Below are 23,142 nucleotides of genomic sequence, written 5' to 3' on the forward strand. Positions count from 1 at the left end.
AGAGGGAAATGATGTACTTTCTATTCCACTACATTAATTTGACAGCTTTAGTTACTTTTCAGATGGAGATTTGACACAATGGATAAGATACCAAACTTTTAAAATACAACACACTGTTAAAGATTAAACCTGAGGTTTCCAACCTTTCCAGCTTTTGACATCTTACAAAAAGCAGTGTGTAGTCGGGGTCACATTTCAGATGTCCATGAGTTGTTAACAGCTCCACCAAATAGTGATTTTCCCCTCTAAACTCATATAGTTTCATTTTAATAAATGTTTAAATGATCCAATATTTCACCAAAAATCAAAGACTAGAGAAAAAGTCAAAAAAACTGAAAACAGATTTGTGTATCAGAACTTTGTTTTTCCTTCTTTCCTCTCCCATTAATCATCTCACAACCCCTCAGATTTATCTGGTGTCCCTTTGGAGGGGCCTGACTGGGTTGGGAACCAATGGACTAAGCTAGCTAACTGTATATAAAGTAGTTCAAACTAGCTCCACATCCAGCAGCTACAACAGTAACATGCTGCTTACACACTGATGCTTCAGTATTAATCATCTAATGATGTCATATATAATAAAATATCAGTCAGAGGGACAAAATAATAATGTTTACTGTAATACTTGAAGTAAGATTTTCCATGCAGGACTTTTACTTGTAATGCAGTATTTTTACATTGCTGTATTGGTACTTTTACTTAAGTAAAGTAATTTGAATATTTCTTCCACCACTGTTGTTAAACAAAGTGACCTCTGCACAGCCTTTTTCACAAACAAAATGGTGCAAACCACATTTATTAAGCAACACTTTTATTTAAATAGACATTGGTTTCTTTACTGCCAAGTTTATATCTTTTTGCTCTTTCTGATGAGAGTTGTGGAGCCCATGGTCAAAGTCTGAAATGAGATAAGGTAAAAAGAGAGACATTTAATTTGTGGCCAAGAGATAAAATACATTACGTTGGTTTGCTTTTTTATTATTATAGATATAGAGTACTGTGCAAGTTATAGGCACTTTAGATGTTTAGATTATTATCCATAATGCAATATCATCAGGGAGGTTTTTGATCGGTCCCACATTTATTCTGCAGCACAGCAATGACCCCAAACATACAGCCGGAGTCATAAAGAACTATCTTCAAAAGGAGTCCTCCCCACAGAGACCTGATCTCAACATCATCGAGTCAGTCTGGGATTACATAAAGAGACAGAAGCAGCTGAGATGCCTAAATCCAAAGAACTGTGGCAACTTCTCCAAGATGCAAGAACAACCAACCTGCCAAGTACCTTGAGAAACTGTGTGTAGGTGTACTGAGGAGAATTAGTTCTGTTTTAAAGGCAACGTGCACAGCAAATATTGATTTCATTTAGGTTTCCTCTGTTAAAGCATCCTCACTTTACTTTTAATGCCTAAAACTTTGCACAGTACTGTATACATGTTAGAAAAAGTGAGATCTGGTATGATGTACTGTACCTCAACCATCTCTCCTCCTCTGATCTCCTGAACGTGGCAGAACTTGCCGGTGTTGCAGACCATTTTGCCTCCCTCCATATTGACAATGCACTGCGGGGGCAGAGGAGGAGTCAATACATATCATGAATCCCCCAAAACAGGCATTGACCCCCAAAAAACTGAACAAACCCCTCACATGCATAACATCATCATCACTGGCATCACAAATATTTGACTTTATGAGACTGTTGCAGGGTAATTACTGAGACACAACACCTCTCAAAGATTCTGCTTTAACATCATGGATATTTAATTAAAAAAATAATCATACTGTGTACTATAACTCGGATATGACATTGAAGTAATCTTGCAGCATCTTTCTGCTAAATCAAAAGGTGAATTAGAATTAGAAACCTTGAGCTTCTTGCCATCCATGGTGGTGATTTCAGCCTCCTTGCCGATGGTAAAAGAGTTGGTCAAAGTCTTTCCAGGAGTCTTGGAGGTGACAACAAAGTCATTGCCTGTCTGCTTGATCTCAGTAATTGGTTTGATGTCCTTAGCCATCTTAATGACATCTGCTGGGAGATCTGGTGAACAAAATGTGTTTTTGTTAATTTGTGCACAGTTGTTACAAGTTCAGCTATCAAAAAAAATGTTTTTACTTTACGTGCCAACCCCTGCAGCCCCTTGTGAGTTTTGCTCACCCATGGCCTTGAGGAACTCCTCATAGTTCTCCTGAGAGTAGACCTGCCATGTTCCATTGAAGTCCATGTTTCTTTCACCAAGGTAGGCCGGAGGCTGCGACAGCTGTGTGAAGCTCAACACAATGTGGAGAACGTCAATGTGCTCCCACACCTTTTTATACTCGAAGGCAAAGGGGTCCCAGGTCTATGTCTAATCAGTAACAAACGTTTATGAAATAATCGCTGCTGTTTGAACAACCTGAAGTTCACTTACTCCTGTTTGGAGTAACCTCAGTTTCCACCAAAGATGTATTTAGATTGTAATTTTTGTCACGTGTGTTCAAGAGCTTCAGTGACAGGAAAGACATGCATATAGATTTTTCTATATACATCATACCATGCAGAAATGTGGTGTTTTGCATAATTAAAAAGACAATTATTTATATTTACAACTGTTTGTGATACACAGAAGACAGGATGCAGAGGTAGCAGCGATAAAAGACCATACACAGCACATGGACACGGTCTAAAACATGATTATGTATCATTTACTGTAATGTTCACAGAGCTCAGAGTGCAGGTTGAGGTTGCAGAAGACACTAAATAGATTTATTCAGTACACTGTCTGCCAAATATATAAATATATTTTATTAAAAGACTCATTTAATGCGATCTTAACTGAACTCAGGGCACGTCTGCAACCTTTCCTCTGTGTGTTGAACAGTAGTCGGGTGAATGACACAGCGGACTGTTTGCTCTTAAAGTGTGAGACATAATCTCTGCTTGCAAAATCGTCCACAAAGTATTTTTTTTTTAAATATACCTCGTCAGAAACTGGATTTACTAAATGAAAAAGTAAAGATGTAATATGTGCTGGATTTAGTAGTAGTAGTCAGTAAATAATCCACCAGTGAGGGTCACTTTGGAGAAATGACTTTAATCACTACACACACAAACAAATGACACATCTGATAGCTGAGGGTTTGGCAGTTACTACTTCCCGAGCCATTTAGGTGCATGAGTAACAAACACTGGCTGACTTATTGGAAGAGTCTTCCTTTTTTAATGAACACGTTTCAGCACAGAGCCTTCATCAGGGTGTTTAAATGTGTTGACTCTTCCAGTAAGTCAGCTAGTGGTTCCAAGTTGTTGTTGTTTTTCACAGTTTATAACAGGGTTTTCTGTGAAGCAGTGAAATAAATAAACAATCTTTAAGTCAAAATTCCACTTCTCTATCACAGGAAAACACATAACGAACCACTTAACTATGTGCAGTTTTTGCCTTAATGAACCAAATGTGATCTCTGGAAATTAATACATTTTAAGATCTAGTGGTTGCTCAATATAAACTGTTCAGTATTTAACTTAAGTAGACAGTTTGCAGACTATAGAGGGTGTCATTTTTGACTATCTATCTATTGATGCATTATATCTCTGCTTTGTGAAATCTCAAACTAAAGCATAAAATCCTTGCAGAAAATTCATTTCTAAATCAGTCCACTGTCTTAACCCATCTCTACAGCATTTGCTGGAGGCTTCTCCCCATGCTTGTACACGCTCACGGTCACATTTACCGTCTCAGAGCCGTACTTGTTGCGCACAAAAACGCTGTAATTCCCAGAATCTTCCATGTTGACGTTATTGACAGTGATAGTGCTGCACTTGTGCTCCTTGGTGATGACGAACTGACCCTGGCTAACGATCTCTCTGTCGTTTCGAAGCCAGAAGATCTCTGGGGCTGGTTCGCCTTCGATGAAGCACGTCAGACACAGAGACTGAGGAGAGGATGAAGAGGGGCACATGCGGTTAATGGCCACATAAAGTATCAAATCTGCAAAAAAATAAAACTGGTGCAACTATGACCTCTGAAGCCCTGCTTCTCTCATAAAATGTAGAAAATGATTCACATAAAAAGATGATAATTGTGATGAACGTGCAAATCAATAGTCCTGCAGTGTCTGTAATGTAATGACGTACCTTGCCCTCCATGATGGCTACCACATCAGGGAGACCCTTTGTCACTTTGGCGCGATCTGAAACAACACAAGCAATTAGTCCCTGCTGATGTCTTTTAATCTCTGTCATGGACCGAAATATTTTAGGATTAACACATAACCTATGACTCACTTTTCTCAGCTATGGCCACTTGCCTGAGGGATGAAAACAAAGGGTCAAATCAATATGACATTGCACGGAGTGAGGTAACCATAATCCACCCTGTGATATTTTCCAACTATAACAAGCCCCGTGTAGTTCTCTTTGAAAATACTTTGTTACCTTTGACTCCTCAGTGTTTTATGTTACTGTCACAGCAAACCATGCTAGACGCGTCACATACTGGGACAGCACTTACTTCAACCTCTGGTACTCCAGCAAAGCATCAGCAAAGGCTGTAAATAAATAATAATATTAATCATTATTTACATTTAATTCATGTTTCATTAGTTTTTCTTTACCTTTAGTTTGATTTTAGTTTGATTTGGTTTTGTAAATTACTAATCGACTACAAGTTAAGTCCTTAACAGAAAAGTGCCACTCAAGATTGAGTCCAAATGAGCTCATGACTGAGTCATGACAAAGATAATCTCATCAGTTTTGTGTTTGTGACAGCTCAAAACATCTCACAAATCTTATATTGTGTTTTAAATCATTCAAATAAATCAAACTTGTAAACCAAAATGCCATTCGTTCTCACCTTGTCCAGTTAAGTCAAGAACACGTTTGTGTGTCTCTTTGCCATCAAACATCTCCAGGGTGTATTGGCCTTGGTCATTCTCTGTGGGGTTAAAGATTTCTATCCAGACCTTTTGCATACTGAAGCCAGTCTTCGTCCTGGCTTCCTGGTCAATCCTCTTCTCCCTGCAGGAGAAATAGCACAGAGGTTGTGTTTGTTAATTGCTTTTGATCCAGACCTTGAGCCAGATTAGATTGTCCACTGCTGTTACTAATAAGGACATGTTAAATAAAAGGGAATTTTATCAAGTAATGAGTATAAAATATAATTTTCCCAACAGCAATCTCATCTTTTTGAGCATGGAGAGAGCAATCAAGGATAAATTATTATAAACTCAGAAAAGATGAAAAGAAAATGAGGTTGCATCACACATAATTTTTCTTAGTTGTTCACTCTTTTGTAACGGCGGTTCTTAAAGTCTCCACCAGGTGGTGATAGTAGCCTTACTTAAGAAACCAGTTACACCCTCACATATGATCAGTTATGGTGTTTAACAACAGTAGTTCCTTTAGATAATTACAAATTTATTGAAGTTAATGTCACAGAAACCCTGTTTGAGTGTTTTTAATGCCTGACCAAACTGATCTGTCCTGAAACATTCAACCAATGGAGCAGCTTTCACTTTCTTTTCTTTTTCACACCCCCCCCCCCCCCAAAAAAAAGGGAAGTCAGTGTATGTTGGTTTAACCCCTTAACACATTTACCGCCTTAACACCTTAATAACTTTTTCTGCTTTTTTTCCCCTTCAAGTAGCTTTAAGGCTAAAAAGGATCTGTTTATTCCACACTACTAGTTTCATTTATATACTCAGTTTGTACTAAAACTGAAAAACAAACCCAAGACTCTTTTTTTTTCTTGTCATTTGTCGACATGTTATACATTTGCCCAAAAAATTCAGCCTTATGTATGTGGCATCTCCTCTAGAAGTTAAAATTAAGTTCTGTGAGTTCAAACAATGTTTGGCTTCACATCTTCAACCACATTATAACATTTGGTGGTATGTGAATGGAGACATCCAGAGTCTCCAGTCCTGCTGTCATATTAAATACTGAACTTTGCAAGCTGTCAGCAGCTGAACTTAAATAAGCCCTTTAGAAAATGAAAGTCTGTCAGTGTCAGGACACCCAGACTTTATCACCACTTCTGTAACAAATATCACAGAATAAATTATTATCCACGTCCTTTACTTTTTCTCCAGCTTCGTCTCACATCTCATTTAGCTTTTGTGCGTGTGTGCAGAAGACAAACTGGTCTATGTGTTTTGTTTGGGTTTTCTTTTGTTCCATGACGTGTAAACCTGCACTTGCTCCAGCTGTGGCTGTGTCGGTTACCTACCACCTGTTTCTCAGAGACATGCTGATAGAAATCATATATTTCTATGGTATTGTGTACATCTTCCTATCTTTTAGTTTCACATTTACAGTGTTTCCTTTCTTTGGCTTGCAGTAAACAATATGACCATATTGCACAGATAATAGTCAGTACGACAAACCTAAAGTTATTTTTTACTTGCTGTGCGGATGTTTCTGCACATATATTTTCAAAGTTTTTATGCAATACTTTTTCCCTTCTTACGCAGTTTAGGTTATGTTTCAAATACTTCCTCCTCTGTAGCAGCTGTGCATCCGATTTTAGGTCAGAAAGGTGCTCTGCATGTGGACTCACTTGAAGTACCAGATCGTCTTCAGGTAGTTTATATAGTATTTGAGTGAGCAGTAGAGCTTGAAACCTTCAGCGGTGCTCTGAATCCTCAGTGAGCCAGCTGACAATGCTGCAGAGAGGGGGAGAGAGAGAAGGCAGAGCTCCTTGATTATTTAATGCCACAGTCTGCATACGTTTTTGTTTCCTTGACAATTTAAAACACAGCATTTCTTATCTGGGGAGCTCGACACATTAATATTCTAAAACAATGCACTCTACAATTAATTAACATGGCTTCCAGTTGTATTATCCTCATCCCAACACAGCACACCTGGTGTAAAAAAACAAGTCATTGGCACATTTCACAAAGGTTGCTCTTCCAACTGTGTGAATAACTCACCACACTGTTTACTCAGCTGCTGGAGAAGCTTGTCATACTCTGTAAATAAAAAGAACAATTAAGCCTTCAGACAGTGTTTTATATTGCTCTTGGAACTCAATAAATAGTAAAAAAGATTAGAGGGAGGTGTTATGCTAGCTGAATGCTGAGGACACACAATGAGATAAGAGGGGAAAAAAATAAAAGACATTAATCGCCTCTCTTCCATTATGGATGGGAAATTTACGCAGGAACAAACAGGGATTATTGTTTGTCGTTATTCTTTCACCTGGTATCAAGGTCACGTCTCACCTTCATCCACCAACTCTAAGGTGCTGACATCCTCTCCTCTCCCATCTGACACCACAGCTTTGTATGAGCCTGCCTCCTTCTTTGTAACCTGAGGGAGAACCATCCATCGTATTAAAATTAAACATATTCATAACATTTCAAATGAAATATTGATATCCCTGGAGAACAACAACATACTTTAATCCATCTTTTACTTGCAAGGTCAACTCTAAAATATACTCCAAGGTGAACAATGGAGTGTTTAAAATAATACACACGTCTAGACTGAAAGAACAGGTTCACAATTTTTCAAGTTTGTCTTAAAACAATAGTCAGGTTCCCAAATGATCATTGAAATAGGTTTTTCTTGCCATAATTATTCCTGCTGTTCATACTGACTGATAGAAGATCCCTTCATAATGCACTTACAATGTAAGTGATGGGGGCCAAAATCCACAAGCCTCCTTCTGTGCAAAAATGTATTTAAAAGTTTATCTGAAGATAATATGAAGCTACAGTCTTTTTAGTGCCAAAGTCCCTCTTTTAGTTACTATACTTCCACTGCAGCTGAACAGGGGAATGCTGTCTAAGGAAACACAGAGGGAATTTTATGCTAAAAAGAATGTAAATGTGGCAGATATCCACTTGATATGACTAACTCAGACTGCTAAAGCCTCATATAAGCTTCAGATAAACGTTTAAATGCATTTTTGTGGACACACTGTGGATTTTGGCCCCAATCACTTAAACTATAAGTGCATTTGAAGGGGATGTTTTAATAACCAGTATGAACAGGAGGAATGATTACAGCGAGGAAAATGTCTTTCAGTGTTCATACGGGCACCTGACTGTTGTTTTAAACCAGACCTGAAAAACTGTGAACCTATCCTTTAATCCTATCAAACCTGTAATCTCATTACACCTGCTTCCTTTTCTAAATGCTGATTCATATTTGCCTGAGCTCTTAACCCCTCTCCCACATCTAGTAGCCTGGAAAGACAAGAAGATAGAATCACTCTGGGTACCTGTGCGATGGTGAGCGTGCTGACCCCTGATGACTGATCATACACAACTTGGGTCACCTCCATGCCCTCCTTAAACCACTTGAGAGATGTTTCCTTCTTTGTATTTGTCACCTGTGTAAGGAGACATATACCATACCTGAAATGAAAGGCTTATCCTCTAAAATTCATTAGTTCAAAATGATTTAATATTCCTAATAAAAATTGTCTGTTATTTCCATTAGCAACTTTACATGGGTAAAAGACATTATATCATAAGTAATGAAAGAAGAAAGATTTCTAGGCTCCTGATATAATTTTAAGTTAGTTCTGCTATTGCTGTTAGCAATTTTATCCTATAAATGTTAAAGTACCTTGCACTTTATAATCAGCTCACAATCCTCGTTTACACTCCACGACAGGAATTCAAGGAAATAAGGTCCTTGGAAAACAGAGCAAATGATTATCCATCTGGCCTGAACCATGGAAACAATGACCATCAGACAATAATAAAGTCAGAACAACCAGTGAAACACTAACACATGGTAAAATGTCAATTTATGGCAAGTTATGGCTGTATGATGAACCAGAATAGTAACAGCTGCCTGAAATAAAAGCGGTGAGATTATTCAAAATGATATTTGAACTATTGTATTGTGGTGTGATGACTGCAATAAACAAAATGTGTCATGTGGACTTTGAGTCTCACATGGACATGGTGTGAGATAGTCTATTTGCACAAGCAGGCACTGGGACAATGGCCTCAATGCACAAAAACTGTTGTACAGCCTCTTATCTCATCAGGTAATGAAAGCATGAATTCAGTCGCCCAAGAAGCTTTCTTTCTTTCCTTCTGTCTTTCTTTCTTTCTTTCTTTCTTCTGAGACTCTCTAGTTTCAAGATGTTTGGACGAGAAAAAGCAGCCGTGTCATCACACACAAAGATTACCGAGAAGCTACTGCAGCTTTTAGACGTAATCTCTTCACTTTGGAATAAGATGAAAGGGAGTTATGTTTATATCTTTGTGAAGAATGTGGTGTCACTCGCCCACATTATAATACACTGATGCAACACAGGTGCTGTTTCAGCAATAGGTTAAACACTCACAGAATTTTCACTACAATGAGACTTTGATTCGAACACTACAGCTGTGCTGATGCCAGCAGCAGATGCTATCATTCGGTTTACAATGTGTTTCTGATGTTTGAGGACTTCTCACCAGACTTTCTCTGATAGTCACGTCGGTTCACTTCAGCTAGGGCCACCGTCTGACGGAACTCTGGAAAAGATAATAAACACAAATAATATAAAATATTATATCGGATATTAGAAATATCAGACTGTGAGAAAGACAGAACCCTTTTCATTTCACGGCATTGAAATCACACGGGTTATTTGTGTGGAACTGAAAACAAAATAGGATATAAAAATAGATAATTTCATAAGTCAAGCACAGTTTCTTTATGTGCTGCACAAACACAGACCTCTAAAATGCTGCATTTGTAAACAAAGACTAATTATATTACTGAGTTATTGTGGCACAAATAACTCCAATAACAGCATCACACATTTTTGAACACTTGCAATTCCACCCTTTCTATTAAAAAAATCATCTCTCTCCATGACTGATATCCCATTGATTTATACTTAGGAATGATCCGAGCCTGTGTTATGCCCAAGGCTCATCGTTTTCAGTTTTTATCATTTTTACCGAGCAGCAGATCAGTTTAAAATTGATTTTATATCACATTTGGGTGTCCCTACACACCCAAATGGGATTATATTTAGGCGGAGGACACTGACTACAGTTTACAGTAACATGTTCCTCTTAAAACGAGCACAGCTGCAAAAAATATTTATATATATTGGAAAGTGAAGAGAAAAATGGGGAGAAAATGCTCCTCTTAAGAGTTTTTTTTATGTTTCAGATTGTGTGTCTATTGCAAATAGTAGTTTTTAAATCATTTTCATTCATTTGTATACATTTGTATTATTGATTTTTTTAGGTAGGATGTTCTTACTATCATGTGCTTGCAAGAGAGATATGTATTTATATGCTTGTAATTAAGTGAGCTCTTCTTTGTGTGATGTTGTGAGTGTGGCTACACAGCATAGGTTTTTGTGAACAGTGTCTTTTGTGTCTGATTTCCTATACAACTATTCCTTAAATCCAAGACAATTTTCTCTCGAGAGAGACGATAAAAGCAACCTTGATCTTGGACTTTTAAAACTGATTTTCACTCATGTATTCAATATTCAAAACAAACAGTGATAAAAGCAGACTTTCCCAGATTTTCTTAAATAAAAAAAAGCAAAATAATGAGCCTTATACACTTATGGAGCACTTTATTAGGAACAGCTGTTTAATGTAATGCAATCCAATATAACAGCTCTGCCATAAATTCTACTTTTATGAAGCTTATACATTCTTGTTGACATTGTCAGGAAGGTGATAATTCATGTTTATTATTGAGCTCGTAGTGGGTGGTGGTGGTGTACTGGAGGGCATCATATTGAAAAGTGCTCCTAATATTTTGTCCATCGCATTAATATACATGAAGGGGGCAAAATATTAGGAACATTTTTCAATTTAAGTACACCCCGGCAGAGCTGTTGTATTGGATTGTGTTAGTTTGCAGAGGTGTTCCTAATAAAATGCTCTGTGAGTGTATATGTCCCACCTCAACACCCTATTTCAAAGGGAAGTACATCACATTGACATCTTTTTGTTGTATTTTCCTTTATACCTCTACATTTGTGCTTGCCTTTCATTATGGTATATGACAACATGGTGGCGGCTGAGCGTATGACTTACTTTGATCCACAAAGACCAAAGTAAACTGGTTCTTGGCGCGGCCGTCCTTCAGCTGAGCCGTGTACGAGCCCTCATCTTCCTGAGAGAGCCGATCAAACAGTATCTCCAGCAGACCTTTGGCCTTGTCAAAGTTGATCTTACGATGCTGCAGGAAAGCAAACAAGCGTTGCCACGTATGCAGCAAACATCAGCTCATGTGCAGACAGATGACAAACGCCACTTGCGATCTACTCTATAGACGGCATACGGAGAGAATATGGAGTGAATCAGTGCATGAAAAGTGACGTGAACACACAAATGCACAGTGTAGATTAAGTATTCCTTTTTGCAAACACATGCGCACATACAAATACACAGACAAATCAACAGAGATGCAGAGGAAACAGCCTTTGAGCTCATTTTCATGGCTTTTATGTTCATCAAGATAAGTCTATGCCTTGCATGTTGATGGGCCTCAGTGGTGGATGTGATTTGTGATGTATGGCAAGCCTAAGGGCCCTAATCAGCTAAATGGCTTTTGAATTTGCAAGCCTCAGCTGTGATCATTTAGAAATAACGTGTAATCAGTACTGTTCAGATGGAACCCTGATATTGGGAAATAATGGAATAAATGAAAATGAAATACAAGCGATGAATGGAAGCGGCTGAATATAAAGCAGTCTAAAGTGTCTCGCAGAAACGCGAGCAAACACACACTGTATTGTATTTGTTTTTCTCTCTGCGGACGCATGCATGGTGCAATAACCTTGACAGCAGTGCTGATTATTTTTAGTTTGGTGCCATAACAAATATCAGTGCTAAGGAGGTTTATTCACGTTTAGTTTATTTTCTTCGACGTTCATGTTTCTTTATTTTAGGTCATCTGAGTTCAAATTGCTCTTCGGAATAGCAGGTGAATCACTGCGTCTCTGTTTTCCATATTCGTACTTGCTATAGCATTACATTATTCTGTCAATAATGGGGTAGGAATATGTTCATAAAATTGCTTTTTGTTTTGTTTTTTTAAATAGCCATGGCTTTCACTGAGCTGTTTTATGAAAGGAAATGAATTTGGAGTTCATTTTTGAGATATATGAACCACATATTATGTGCAATATAGTATACAGACTTGTGCAAATGATGCCATAGGAAACAAGCTTTAAAAAAGGAATATATGTTTAGTATTAATATGTATATCATGCCTTATATGTCTACACTTTTTAATTTCAAAAAGCAATTTCATCCAGTACTAGAGATCCAACAGCGAGTTGTGGCATACAGCTGATTCACTGTTGATAATATTTGTTTGAAGAAAGTTGTCTAAACTTGTTCCACCTTTGCCGTTGTTTAGCATCTAACCAAAAGTGGCACATTTACCAGATGTGGACTCCTTCTCCACCTTCAGCTCAGTTGATCTTTCTGTCTCCCAGACTTTGTAAAATTAGCTCAGTTTCCAGACCTTTCTGATGCCTCGCACACCTGCTCTTCATCTTTGTTGACAGCTTTAATTTCCTGCCTTCCAGGATGTTTATTAAGACACTAATTGCTGTTTCCAATTCATAGTGACCTGTCATAAACACAGATGCATGCACCAACACCCAAATGTTATATAAACCTTGTAGAGATTCGTGACATCTGCAACTTACCTACTTTATGAACATGAACTAGAATGTTATATCCCTTACTTGCTGTAAAATGTTTGATTATATATTTAAAAGACGAAAGCTATAACCTCATAATCAGACTGGATTGCCATTTCACTTCATTGTATTCACTCAGGCTGACAATGTGTTTATATTAGCTGATTTCTTATTGGAAGGGGGATGTATTTTGTCTTGTGTTTCCCTAACCAATCAATAGATGGTGGCTGAATTCATTTTCTGTTGTCATGAACCCTGTTGTGGGAAGCATTTGCTAGAAGCAGTTAACTTCACATTTTTCTTTGGAGAAATTCTGTAAGTTGAAGTTCTGTAAGTTGACATACAACAACCTTTACAGCTGCATCAATCTCATCCACGCCTTCTTTGCGGACATTTTTCACTATTTAATATAAAGTTTCACTATTTTTCATGACTTAAGATGACGTCACCATTCGCTTACAAAGCTCTGATTGGTTGACTGTTTCTCCAGCTGGCGGAAGCAGCTGTCAATACGCACAACATCACACCTACTGTATATGAACACCGAAAAATAAGATGTTAGCACTGATTCAGAGGTCTGGAGCCAGGCTAGTAAAGTTGTGAATCGCAATTAACGTAGCTAGAGATGCTACAATTAGTCAGTGAATCGATTAGTTGATAATTGACTAATTGTTTAAGTCATTTTTTCAAGCAAAAAACACTAAACACTTGCTAGTGTCAGCCTTTCAAACATGCTCATTCAATGCTTTCTGTGTCATAGATGATAGTAAACTGATTTTCTTTGGGTTTTGGATGGTTGGTCAGACAAAATAAAAGATTTAAAGACATCACCTGGGAAATTATGAACAGGTATTTTCTGATTATATAGAAAAACAATTAAACAATTAATCAAAAAATAATTTGCAAATTAATCTATAATGAATATAATAATTAGTTACAGCCCTAAACCTAGCCAAAATTTCACCTGACTCGCTTTAACCTGGTTAGAGACTTTATGGAGAACTCTAACATTAAAATCATGACCAAAAATAATGTATTGTATGACTTTTGAAAATGAAGTATTGTATTTCACTCAAACTTTGCCCTCAAACAGAATTTACAGTTTCGTTTGCTCACTTCCGCGCTGTGATGAACTTATTTACATGTTATTGTTTAGGATGTTTCAGGATAGAACCAACCAATCCCTCCTCGTACTGGCTGTATAAATGCCCATCATATCCTAACCTGGCAGTGTGCCAAAGTTAAAGGACTCTGCCAGATACTCATAAAACAAGAGTAACAATGAGTAACCTCATCAGACATCGAGACTTTTGACTCTGAATGTGAAAACATGTCCGCTGGTGGATCCTTTTACCCAAAATACAATACAAAGGTTATTTTTAGCAACAGTAGGGTATCAAATCCTCTAACTCTGACCAGGTTAGTACCATGCTCAGCTTTCTAAGCTTCAGTAAGACAGGATAACCTGTGCAGTGGTTCTTACGGGAGTGCTGGAAATTTCTCGGTCATTGAAGATGAGACGGAGTTCAGCAGCATTACTCAGACTCTCTGTCTGGAGCCAAAGACGCACGTCGCCTTTCTCAGAAACCTCCACCTGCCAGCCCGACTTCAGCGCGATCACTGCCAAGGGGGATTTAAACACAGAGCATTACCGACTATGCTGAATTAGATTAGACGATCATTCAATCAATTTTGGATACTTAATGAATATTTAAATGAACAGTGATATACTATAGACCACTTACCAGTACCAGAGTACTGCTTTGTCTTTACACCATATACAAATCCTGCTGTTCTAGTATAGTGTGTCAGAATGGATCCTGTTTTCAAGTCAGTTTATACACTAATACCAATAGAAAGAAGACTCCTGTATGTTTATCAACTCTCCTAATCAAAATGACGCTGATACCAGATGAAAAATACTTTTTTCAAAGTATGTTTTCTCCTGAATTTCAGCTCCTTTCTTCATGAAACAGTTTATCGTCTTTGTGGTACATACATGGATTTCTGATGTGCCAGCTGAGCTCTTTGAGTCGTTCGAGGTCTGCAAAAGAATCAAAACAGCAGCTGAAGGTTAATTAAACTTTGATCGGGACTCACATTTTGTACCACCTACATATTGTCAATGTAGCAGTGAGCAGAACAAAGGCTCACATGGCTCTATTTAAAAAGCTGCTAAGCAGGAAAGCTGATTGAGAACATATGCTTAGTTGGATGAGTGACCTTGTGGAGGTGGTTGTGAGGGGCATAATTATTTGCTTGAGAGAAAAGCTTGATAACCCTTAAAATTAAAGGCACTGTATTTTCCTGCTGCAGTCAGCTTCTTCAGTAACACAAAAGACAACCGAGCTGAACTGCTTTTTTCCATTGTGCCCAGGGTGAAATATTAATTGGACACGGCAGTTTCCTTGAATTCTACTTTATTGTACTGGTTTACACACTCCAACATTCAGTTTACCTTCAGCAGTGAAGTCATAGCTGGACGACAGGTCGGGGTTGTCGCTCATCTCCACTGTGTAGAGACCCAGATCTTCCTCAGAGGGGTCGGTGAAGGTCAGGACTGACCTGATGGACAAATTGGAAAAACTGACAGATGAGCTAGAGAGCAATCTCAGCCTCATCTGTCCACCTTGCAGACAGGGTGCTGTATAGGTGCTGTTTTGCTGTCAGCAATCACACTTCACAGTGCTTCTTGTCTCTGGCCCAGTCAACTAAGCTTTGAATTATATATATATATATATATATATATATACATGCTATGAAACAGCGGAACAGTGTGGGAAATTTCAATTGCTTCAAACCACACATAATGGGGACATTGCCTCTGTATTTAAATCCTATTTTTTTGGTATGTACCATAAATAATTGTCACATAATATTTTGTCCATACACAGTCCCGGTTATTCTGAATCTTTTCATAGTTACTGGGACTGTGTGGGGCCGAACAGCATTTCTTGCATCGTTGGTTAATGATTACTTACACGGTGACATATCATGCTTTTCTGTTATTTTTATACTGTTTGTTTAAGCTCCAAAACTTCAGGTTACTGTCTGTAAAATAGTCCCTTCAAGTCAAAAGCTCAGGCTTCATTCTGCTCTGAACAATTGTTTGCAACGTTACCTCTACTTCCTCCTTGTGATGATGTCAGATTACATATTTTGGATCCAATGGTGGTCGAACATTTATGGAGGTATTTGAGAAATTTCCATTTCGAGTAAAGAACAAGAAAAAGAAGTGAAATCCTACCACTGCTGTAAACTGCGTAGCTACATAGTAAATGTAAGCTACGCAGCTTTCAATCAGAACAGACTGGGCTCATCGGGAGGGGGGCCAGGAGCTAAAACGGCCTGTTTCAAACAGAGGCTGAACTGACAGGCTGCATAAAGAGCAAGTAGAAGATAAAGTTTTTTTAACTTTAAATCATGCAAAGATATATCAGTAGAGGCCCAGGATATAAATATAGACCTGGAAATGTGCATGATGCGTCCCCTTTAAAGTGTGAAAAGGACAGAGACTCTGGGAAATCAACAGGCAGAGACCCAAGTGAGGAGTTAAATGCCTCTACCAAGTCTCACACCAAGCATATCCAAAATGTTTTCTCCAACATGAGCGAGCCCTGGGTCCTCCAGTCGATCGATGGTCTTTATATCCATTTTACCTCCCACCTCCCAACTTTTTTGTTATGTGAACCCACAGAGTTGTTATTTCTAAAAGTCAACTTCTAAATATCACCTCTTGTTCATGCACACTTGTCACACTTGTCCTTGTAATTCAGATATTCACAGGAGTAAAGACATACAGTTCGGGCAGAACATGAACAGCCCTACCTATTGTCCTTGGTCTCTTCCCGGGCTCTCCCAGCGTCTATGGTCTCTGAGTAGTTTTTCCTCCAGAGGAATTTGCTCTCATCGTTCATTTCATCAGACTCATAGCTCAGAAATATGAAGCCATCATTGTCCACACCAATCTCAATGTTTTTGGTGCCTGAAGATAATAAAATCAGTTAGCACAGTTCATGGTTTACAGTTAAGTGTGCTGTTAAACACAACATGATGAAAGAGGTTCATCTCAAGAGACTCATCTATTATTGTATTTACCATACCTTATTTTATTTTATGTCGAATATTTTCTCTAGTTTTATTTTTAAATTAATTACAGTTGCACCTTGCATATGCTGTAAAGTCACACATTCACTCATATTTTTAAATATATTTTCTAATATTGCATTGGTTGGTTGGTTGAATTTAAGTTCAAACTCTGCTTGTTCTGTATGATGCAAATGTCTTTGCAATATCTTATTATTCACTGCTGCACTGAAGCATAGTTCTTAGTATTCAGGTGGACATGGAAAAGGGTATTAAAGGCACTTGTCATGTTTTATTTGTGTATCTAGGATGCTTAAAGAAGGTCCCCGATCGAACGCTTGCCTCTGCAAATGAATACTGCACACTGTCTCAGCTCCAGCCACCTCTAACAAGTCTTGGAGCTGTTATTTTATTTACAATATTTATATATCTAGAGCTGTGATGGCTGACCTGGAAGGGTCTGAGCTGTGACTGGCTCAGAAGGCAGGGAGGCGCGTCCCACTCCGGCCTCATTGACAGCCGACACACGCAGACGGTAGGTTTGACCTGCCTGAAGACCTGAAACCTGCACGTCATAAGAAACGTATCAAATATTTACCATCCATCGCCATAATTTATCGAGCCACAGAAACACAAAGGAATTAAATACTAGGGCACTTGGGTGGGTTTTTAGAGTAATAATTTATTGGCACTTAAAGTTATTAAATGCACTCATACCTGTCTTGTTACCTCAGGTAATAACCAAATATGAATCTTTTTTTTTTTAAAAGTCAAATGTTTATGTGCACTTCATTTGTTATCTTTCTCTTCAACAGGTTTAAAATAAAGTGAAGAAAGCTTGTGAACATTTTTACAGCTTCACTCACCTTGTAATATGTGTCAGAGATTGGCTTTTCATTCAACACAGTCCAACTGTCTGTTTGGTCACCCTGGCTGATTTCCAGCATATAGCCAGTGACAGGGCCCCGTCCTTCATACAACGGAGCCGCCCATAACAGCACCAGGGAATTGTTTCTCACCTCCCTGAGCTCCAGGTCATAAGGACAACCTGAAAGAGAAGAAGCAAGGGTCAGACAAACAAGCCGTGAACATGCTGTTTCTATCAGGGTTAATGTTTCCGGGCAGTGTTTATGTGTGTGTATAAACCCAGCAGCCAAAAAAACTCTCTCCTACTCTAATAAAATTTCACAGCGAAATAAAAGACACGAAAACTGAAAAACAAGGGAAAAATATTGGTCTGGATATTTTCCCCTCAGTGACCATATAAAAACCAACCACACAAGACTTATTCCATCGTAAAAAAAAAAAAAAAAAAGACGCCAGAAATAACAGTAAAGTCAAAAGGAGAACAGTGACTTTTCTTAATGTACCCCAACTGACTTAAGGCCGGCATGTGGTAGTTAATTTGCTTAATGATTTTCGGTCACTTTTAAATTATTAACGGCATCGAGGAAAGCCCATTTGCAAAGATTAATGAGCTTCACTTTAAAAGTGGCATGTGTGAAAGAGCCTCTCTCCATTTTCAATATTAATGTCACAAGAAGCTGATATGAGCACGGCCAGAACTGCTGGGCTGTCTGCTGAGCTGCCACATACTGGAATGACTTTGTGTGTGTGTGTGTGTGTGTGTGTGTGTACACGCAGATTATGTGAGTTTGTAATAATAATATATTGTTTGTGACACTTTTCCGATTTCTGAGGGGGAAAATTTGTTTCACCTTCTGGCATTTTTTTTACTGCTAGTGGATTCAGTTTATTGCTCAAGGACACTTCAGCAGCACAGACACCAGCCAGCAGCCATGGCAATATTATATATCAGGACAAGTCATACATATCAATGAATTCAACTAACAAACTCTAACTCTAGGCTATTATTGCTACTGTATTAAGTGCTCGACTGCTGACCTCTGCCTACATTTTGCACTTTAATGGCAGAATATGCAAATAGCCCGTTTTTCTTCTGGTGCTCCATATTGACCTGTCTACTTTATTGTGAGATGACCGCATGCACTTTTAATAGTGTCCTTTCTATTAAACTGTACTAAATGCTAACAGGTCCTCCAGTTGATGGATGGTCTTTGTTTCCATCTGACCTAACTTTCCAAGTCAGGGTCAATAAACTTTTTTGTTACGTGAACTCATAGCCTTTAGCCGAAAATACAGTTCAGGAGGGTAATGACAGTGGTTTCATTCCTGATTGCTTGTTTGGAAAGGCTTTGGAAGGCTGTTTTCACATTCATCTGCTGGAGAAGGAAAGTTTCTCTGTGCTTGTTATAAAATCTTATTTTAAAGGGTGGGACTGTGAGCATGATTGGTGACATCACAACTTGGACGCCAATCCCTGTCATGTATACAACTTACACAAGTGTGATGTGGAAACTTGAAGCTCCCAGTGCACAAACACTTAGAAATGACTTTTCTGTGAAGTCTGAGAAATCTTGTGTCCAGCAGTTAAACTTTTAAAATGCACAATATTTGCATATTCACATATGATGGATTTTTAATGAGGGAGAAGGAGTAGATGCCGTTTTAAGACTTTAACAGGGTAATTATACTTTTTTTGCGGAAAACCATATCAGACACACATTATTGTTCCAAGCAGAGTATTTTAAATAGTATTAAGTCTTAATAAATGTCTGAAAATTTGAATATTTAGATCATAAAATCTTCCTCTGGTCACATTCACCTCACCTGGTTCTGGCATTGTCCACTTCTCACACAGGAAAGCTTCACTGGCGTCAGAGGGATTCCCGATGCCAACCACATTGGCAGCAAACACTCTGAATCGGTAGAAATGCCCACTAGTGAGGTTGGAAACCTGTAGAAATAGACCAGACATAAATAAAGATGGTTAACCTTAGCAAAATAATGGTGGCGTCCACCTGTCAAGTTGAAGACAAACAGGTAGAGATGAATTCTGGCTGTCTTTAAGGAAAATGCGGATCACTTGTCACATTATACAGGGACTAAAGTTCCCTGGTTGTACAGTAACACCTCTCCTGACTCAAGCAATCATTTTACAAGGTATTACTGTTGCTCTGCTCCTGCTGCTGCTGCCACAGCATTTTTTGCTGAGCCCCCAAGACACTTTGGCTTTGCGAAGAAAGGGGATTCAGCCTTATTGACCCACTCATTGATCTTCCTATTCACTGCCACTTAGACTTTAAGGCCCTTATCGCCTCCATGAACAGTTGTGAATTTCTGCCACTGCTCCAGGGCTCTCTCCCGACAACTAATTGACACATCCAGAGGGAGCTTATTTCACAGTAATAGCAATCGCTATCTAAAAGCCAATCCCCCTCCCACCCCCCACCCCCCACCTCCTCAACATACTGTCTCCTTCATTTTCTATAGATCTTCTTCTAACCCCATTTAGGTAGAACGACATCCATCTTATCAGATTGATATACAATCCACCCAAGAAATGAAAAGTTGTCCGCCAAAATAAGTGGAAGGAAGTACAGTTTACATCCACTAGATAGCGAAAAGGCTGCATTTGATTATTTAACACATATTTTTCATCCCCCAGGGGTGAATCAACCTTTACTTGGAGTTTGGAGGACTGAACCCATGACTCGTGTATCATCAGGACAACTTTACTCATAATAAAACAATCCTGATACTCCATTAACTGTATATAAAGCATTGGTAGAAAGTACATTTACCCAAGTATTGAACTAGTATTTCTATTTTCTGGTACTTTATACAAATAATATACTTTTTACTTCACTACATTTATGTGACAGTTGTAGATACTGGTTTCTTTGCAGGTTAAAATTTTAAATAAAAACATATAATACAGTATGATGTATTGTTAAAGATTAAAACTGTGTTTTCCAACATTATTGGATTAGGTTTGGTTAGGTTAGGATCTAACCAGCCACCCAACCCGCCACCTTCGAATATGGAAAATTGTCACCTTATACAGACGTCATCTGAACTGTGTCACTTCTCCCAGCCGCTAGATGGCGTCTGTCACTCAAACATAACTGTAGGTCATTTTTGGCGACTGACATTTCGACCTTTTGTGTTGTTTTTCTTGGGAGGACATGATTATGTTAGTGCTACTTTTTATTGCTTTGAAGCAGATCATCTTTCTGAAATGTAGTGTAGGAGAAATGCACCAATTTTCCTCTTCAGAACTTGGTACTCTGGTAATTCAGCTCTATGAAAAATTCCAGTCACACCATCAATATTTGAGCACAAATGTGGAAGCACTGTGTTAATCTCATTAAACATACTCAAGTTGACTAAAGTCAAGTGTTCAGATGGAGATGCAGCTGTGTTAACAGACAAGATGTCATTTAATTAAAAAAACAAATGATTCCAACACCCACTAGTCTTGTAAATAACATGATAACCCCTTATCACAGTTTTCAACTGCACAGACGCTTTTACTGAATGAAAAATAGCTTTATTTTCTAGGTTGTGATGATCCCATGTACACCTGTCTGAGACTTTGCGGTGTGGCCACAAAGACTGCCTGTGCACATTTTCTGTGATAGCATTTTTAATACATTGATTGAATTTTATCAGGTGGTGATCCTCTTCACCTTACTGTGGATGCCCTACAGGACCTTAGTGGTGGTCAACTACTTGCTGGACAAGGCATACCAGGTTCACCTGGTTCCTGCTCTCCTGCCGCCTCTGCATCTACTTGAACGGCACCATCAACCTGGTCATCTACTGGTCATCTATGACGACAACGTCCCAGAAGTTCAGCGTCACTTTCAAAAAGCCATGTCACTGTGGCCCTCAGCGCATGGAGAAGCCTGCTTTGTACACCTACAGCATCATCAAGGAGATGTCCAACAGGGAAAGTCCCGACCACTTCACTACAGAAATGGATGAGCTCAACACGCTGTCAAATCAGTTTCTACCCACCAGCCTTCTGCCGACTGCCAAGAAGAGGAGGCTTCCCTGTTGGGGAGCGATGTCAAAGCCTACAAGCGTCACAGCTAAAGGAGGTAGCAGAGATTCTGACAGCTTCAGTATGGATTCAGTCACTCTTGGGAGATTTTGGAGATGTTTTAATTGAAGTAGACAGACACTTCCAATTTGATTTCTTCAATGTGTTTTTTTGTTTGTTTGTTTTGTTTTGTTTTGTGAAAATGTTTCTTTTATGTGACAAAACCACTTGCCAGAAGCCCAATAGGATTTAGTGAGATGAGCTGCCATAAACATCTAGTAGCATTTTGTAGAAAATAAGTGAATCATCATGAGTTGTGAAAATACAGTGTATTGACACATTGGTGCAGCAATAATCCTCAATTTTAAAGTGAGAAATCCTGCTTGTGTCTAATGTATAATGTATCTAGAAAAACAGGAAACACTATTAATACAGAATGTGATGTACCTGATCCTTATGATATAATGCAGAAACACCCACATCTCTTACATTGAAAGTTTTTTAATTCGATTTTTAGATTTATTTTGGACTTGTATTTGTGTTTTGTTAATTTTTTCTTGGTTTTGTGGACCTATATGATCTGACCTGAGCACTCTGTTGATCTTGCATCCCGCTGTGAGGACACAGGTTCTGTTGATTGCTGATTGTGTGACGTGTTTTTTAAAAAGAAAAATCACAGAGGCTGTGATGATGAGGGCTTCATGCTGAAATACGTCATCAGTTTGTTGTGAAATGCTTACAAGAACTCATCCAAATTAAAGGACCACATAGGTCGTTTGACCATGCACTCCAGAACGACCCATTGGAGTGTTTTCTAATCAGCTGTAATCAGCAGGACAGCATCATTTGCCTGTACTTTCCAAAACTGTTACACATCACTGTTAAAAAATAATGATGTATTATGATGTGACAGCACTGTGATTAAGGTCTGGTTAAGTTTAGACACAAAAACCACTTGGTTAGGATAAGGGAAAGATCATGGCTTGGATTAAAATGATCACATGAAACGTGGTGTGGGTTAAAATTAGTTAACCGTCATTGTCAAGGCAACAGTAAACACCATGACAATTGTAGTTACAGTTTTTAAAAAACTGTCCCGACTTGCGGTTGGCAGTCTCCTGCAGCAAAGTGCACTAAGTCCACTTTTTGTTAGGATCTAACCAGCCACCCAACCCGCCACCTCCAAACATGGAAAATTTGTCACTTTATCATCTGAACTGCGTCACTTTTCTGGGTCATAATTACTACAGGCCGCTAGGTGGCATCTGTCACTCAAACATAACTATAGGTTGTTTTTGGCAAATGACATTACAACCTGTTGTGTCGTTTTTCTTGGGAGGACAGACTCAAAAAAATCACTATTTGGTGGAGCTGTTAACTCATATGTGTCTGGAATGTGACCCTGAAAACACACTTTCTTTAGTAAGACATCAAAAATCAAAAAGGGTGGAAGCCACAGGTTTCATATTTAACAATGTGCTGTATTTTAAAAGCTTGTTATATTATCCATTATGTAAAATCTTAATCTGA

At 38.5% G+C, this 23,142-nt stretch overlaps 2 protein-coding genes across 2 annotated transcripts in view; both read right to left on the reverse strand.

Moving 5' to 3' along the window:
• Positions 1-794: 794 nt before the first annotated feature.
• On the reverse strand, positions 795-2,307 carry fabp10a (fatty acid binding protein 10a, liver basic). The gene is made up of 4 exons (XM_044358572.1): positions 2,159-2,307; positions 1,869-2,041; positions 1,476-1,565; positions 795-898 (listed from the first exon to the last, which is right to left on the reverse strand). Exons 1-4 carry the CDS (start codon positions 2,223-2,225, stop codon positions 848-850), a joined length of 381 nt encoding a protein of 126 aa, XP_044214507.1. The 5' UTR covers positions 2,226-2,307; the 3' UTR covers positions 795-847.
• A 747-nt stretch (positions 2,308-3,054) lies between these two features.
• The window catches only part of myom3 (myomesin 3), a 60,893-nt gene continuing 40,805 nt past the window's right edge, over positions 3,055-23,142 (reverse strand). Inside the window, exons 19-37 of the mRNA XM_044358565.1 lie at positions 19,395-19,521; positions 17,570-17,751; positions 17,154-17,268; positions 16,446-16,602; positions 15,076-15,182; positions 14,617-14,661; positions 14,101-14,237; positions 10,999-11,143; positions 9,403-9,462; positions 8,558-8,625; positions 8,208-8,318; positions 7,204-7,291; positions 6,913-6,951; positions 6,537-6,642; positions 4,833-4,996; positions 4,491-4,527; positions 4,265-4,287; positions 4,115-4,170; positions 3,055-3,912 (exon numbers count right to left, since the gene is read on the reverse strand). Coding sequence (XP_044214500.1) covers positions 3,643-3,912; positions 4,115-4,170; positions 4,265-4,287; positions 4,491-4,527; positions 4,833-4,996; positions 6,537-6,642; positions 6,913-6,951; positions 7,204-7,291; positions 8,208-8,318; positions 8,558-8,625; positions 9,403-9,462; positions 10,999-11,143; positions 14,101-14,237; positions 14,617-14,661; positions 15,076-15,182; positions 16,446-16,602; positions 17,154-17,268; positions 17,570-17,751; positions 19,395-19,521 — 2,037 coding nt within the window. The 3' untranslated portion in view covers positions 3,055-3,642. The remainder of the gene's footprint in view (positions 3,913-4,114; positions 4,171-4,264; positions 4,288-4,490; positions 4,528-4,832; positions 4,997-6,536; positions 6,643-6,912; positions 6,952-7,203; positions 7,292-8,207; positions 8,319-8,557; positions 8,626-9,402; positions 9,463-10,998; positions 11,144-14,100; positions 14,238-14,616; positions 14,662-15,075; positions 15,183-16,445; positions 16,603-17,153; positions 17,269-17,569; positions 17,752-19,394; positions 19,522-23,142) is intronic.

Source organism: Thunnus albacares, chromosome 8 (assembly GCF_914725855.1).
Source record: "Thunnus albacares chromosome 8, fThuAlb1.1, whole genome shotgun sequence".
NCBI classification, from domain to species: Eukaryota; Metazoa; Chordata; class Actinopteri; order Scombriformes; family Scombridae; genus Thunnus; species Thunnus albacares.

Coding starts and splice junctions, on each gene's coding strand:
- fabp10a (XM_044358572.1), bottom strand. CDS start 2,225: ATGGACTTCAATGGAACATGGCAGGTCTACTCTCAGGAGAACTATGAG. Junction 1,566..1,868: donor TGGATGGCAAGAAGCTCAAG/GTTTCTAATTCT, acceptor CTGCCCCCGCAG/TGCATTGTCAATATGGAGGG. Junction 899..1,475: donor GAGGAGGAGAGATGGTTGAG/GTACAGTACATC, acceptor ATCTCATTTCAG/ACTTTGACCATGGGCTCCAC.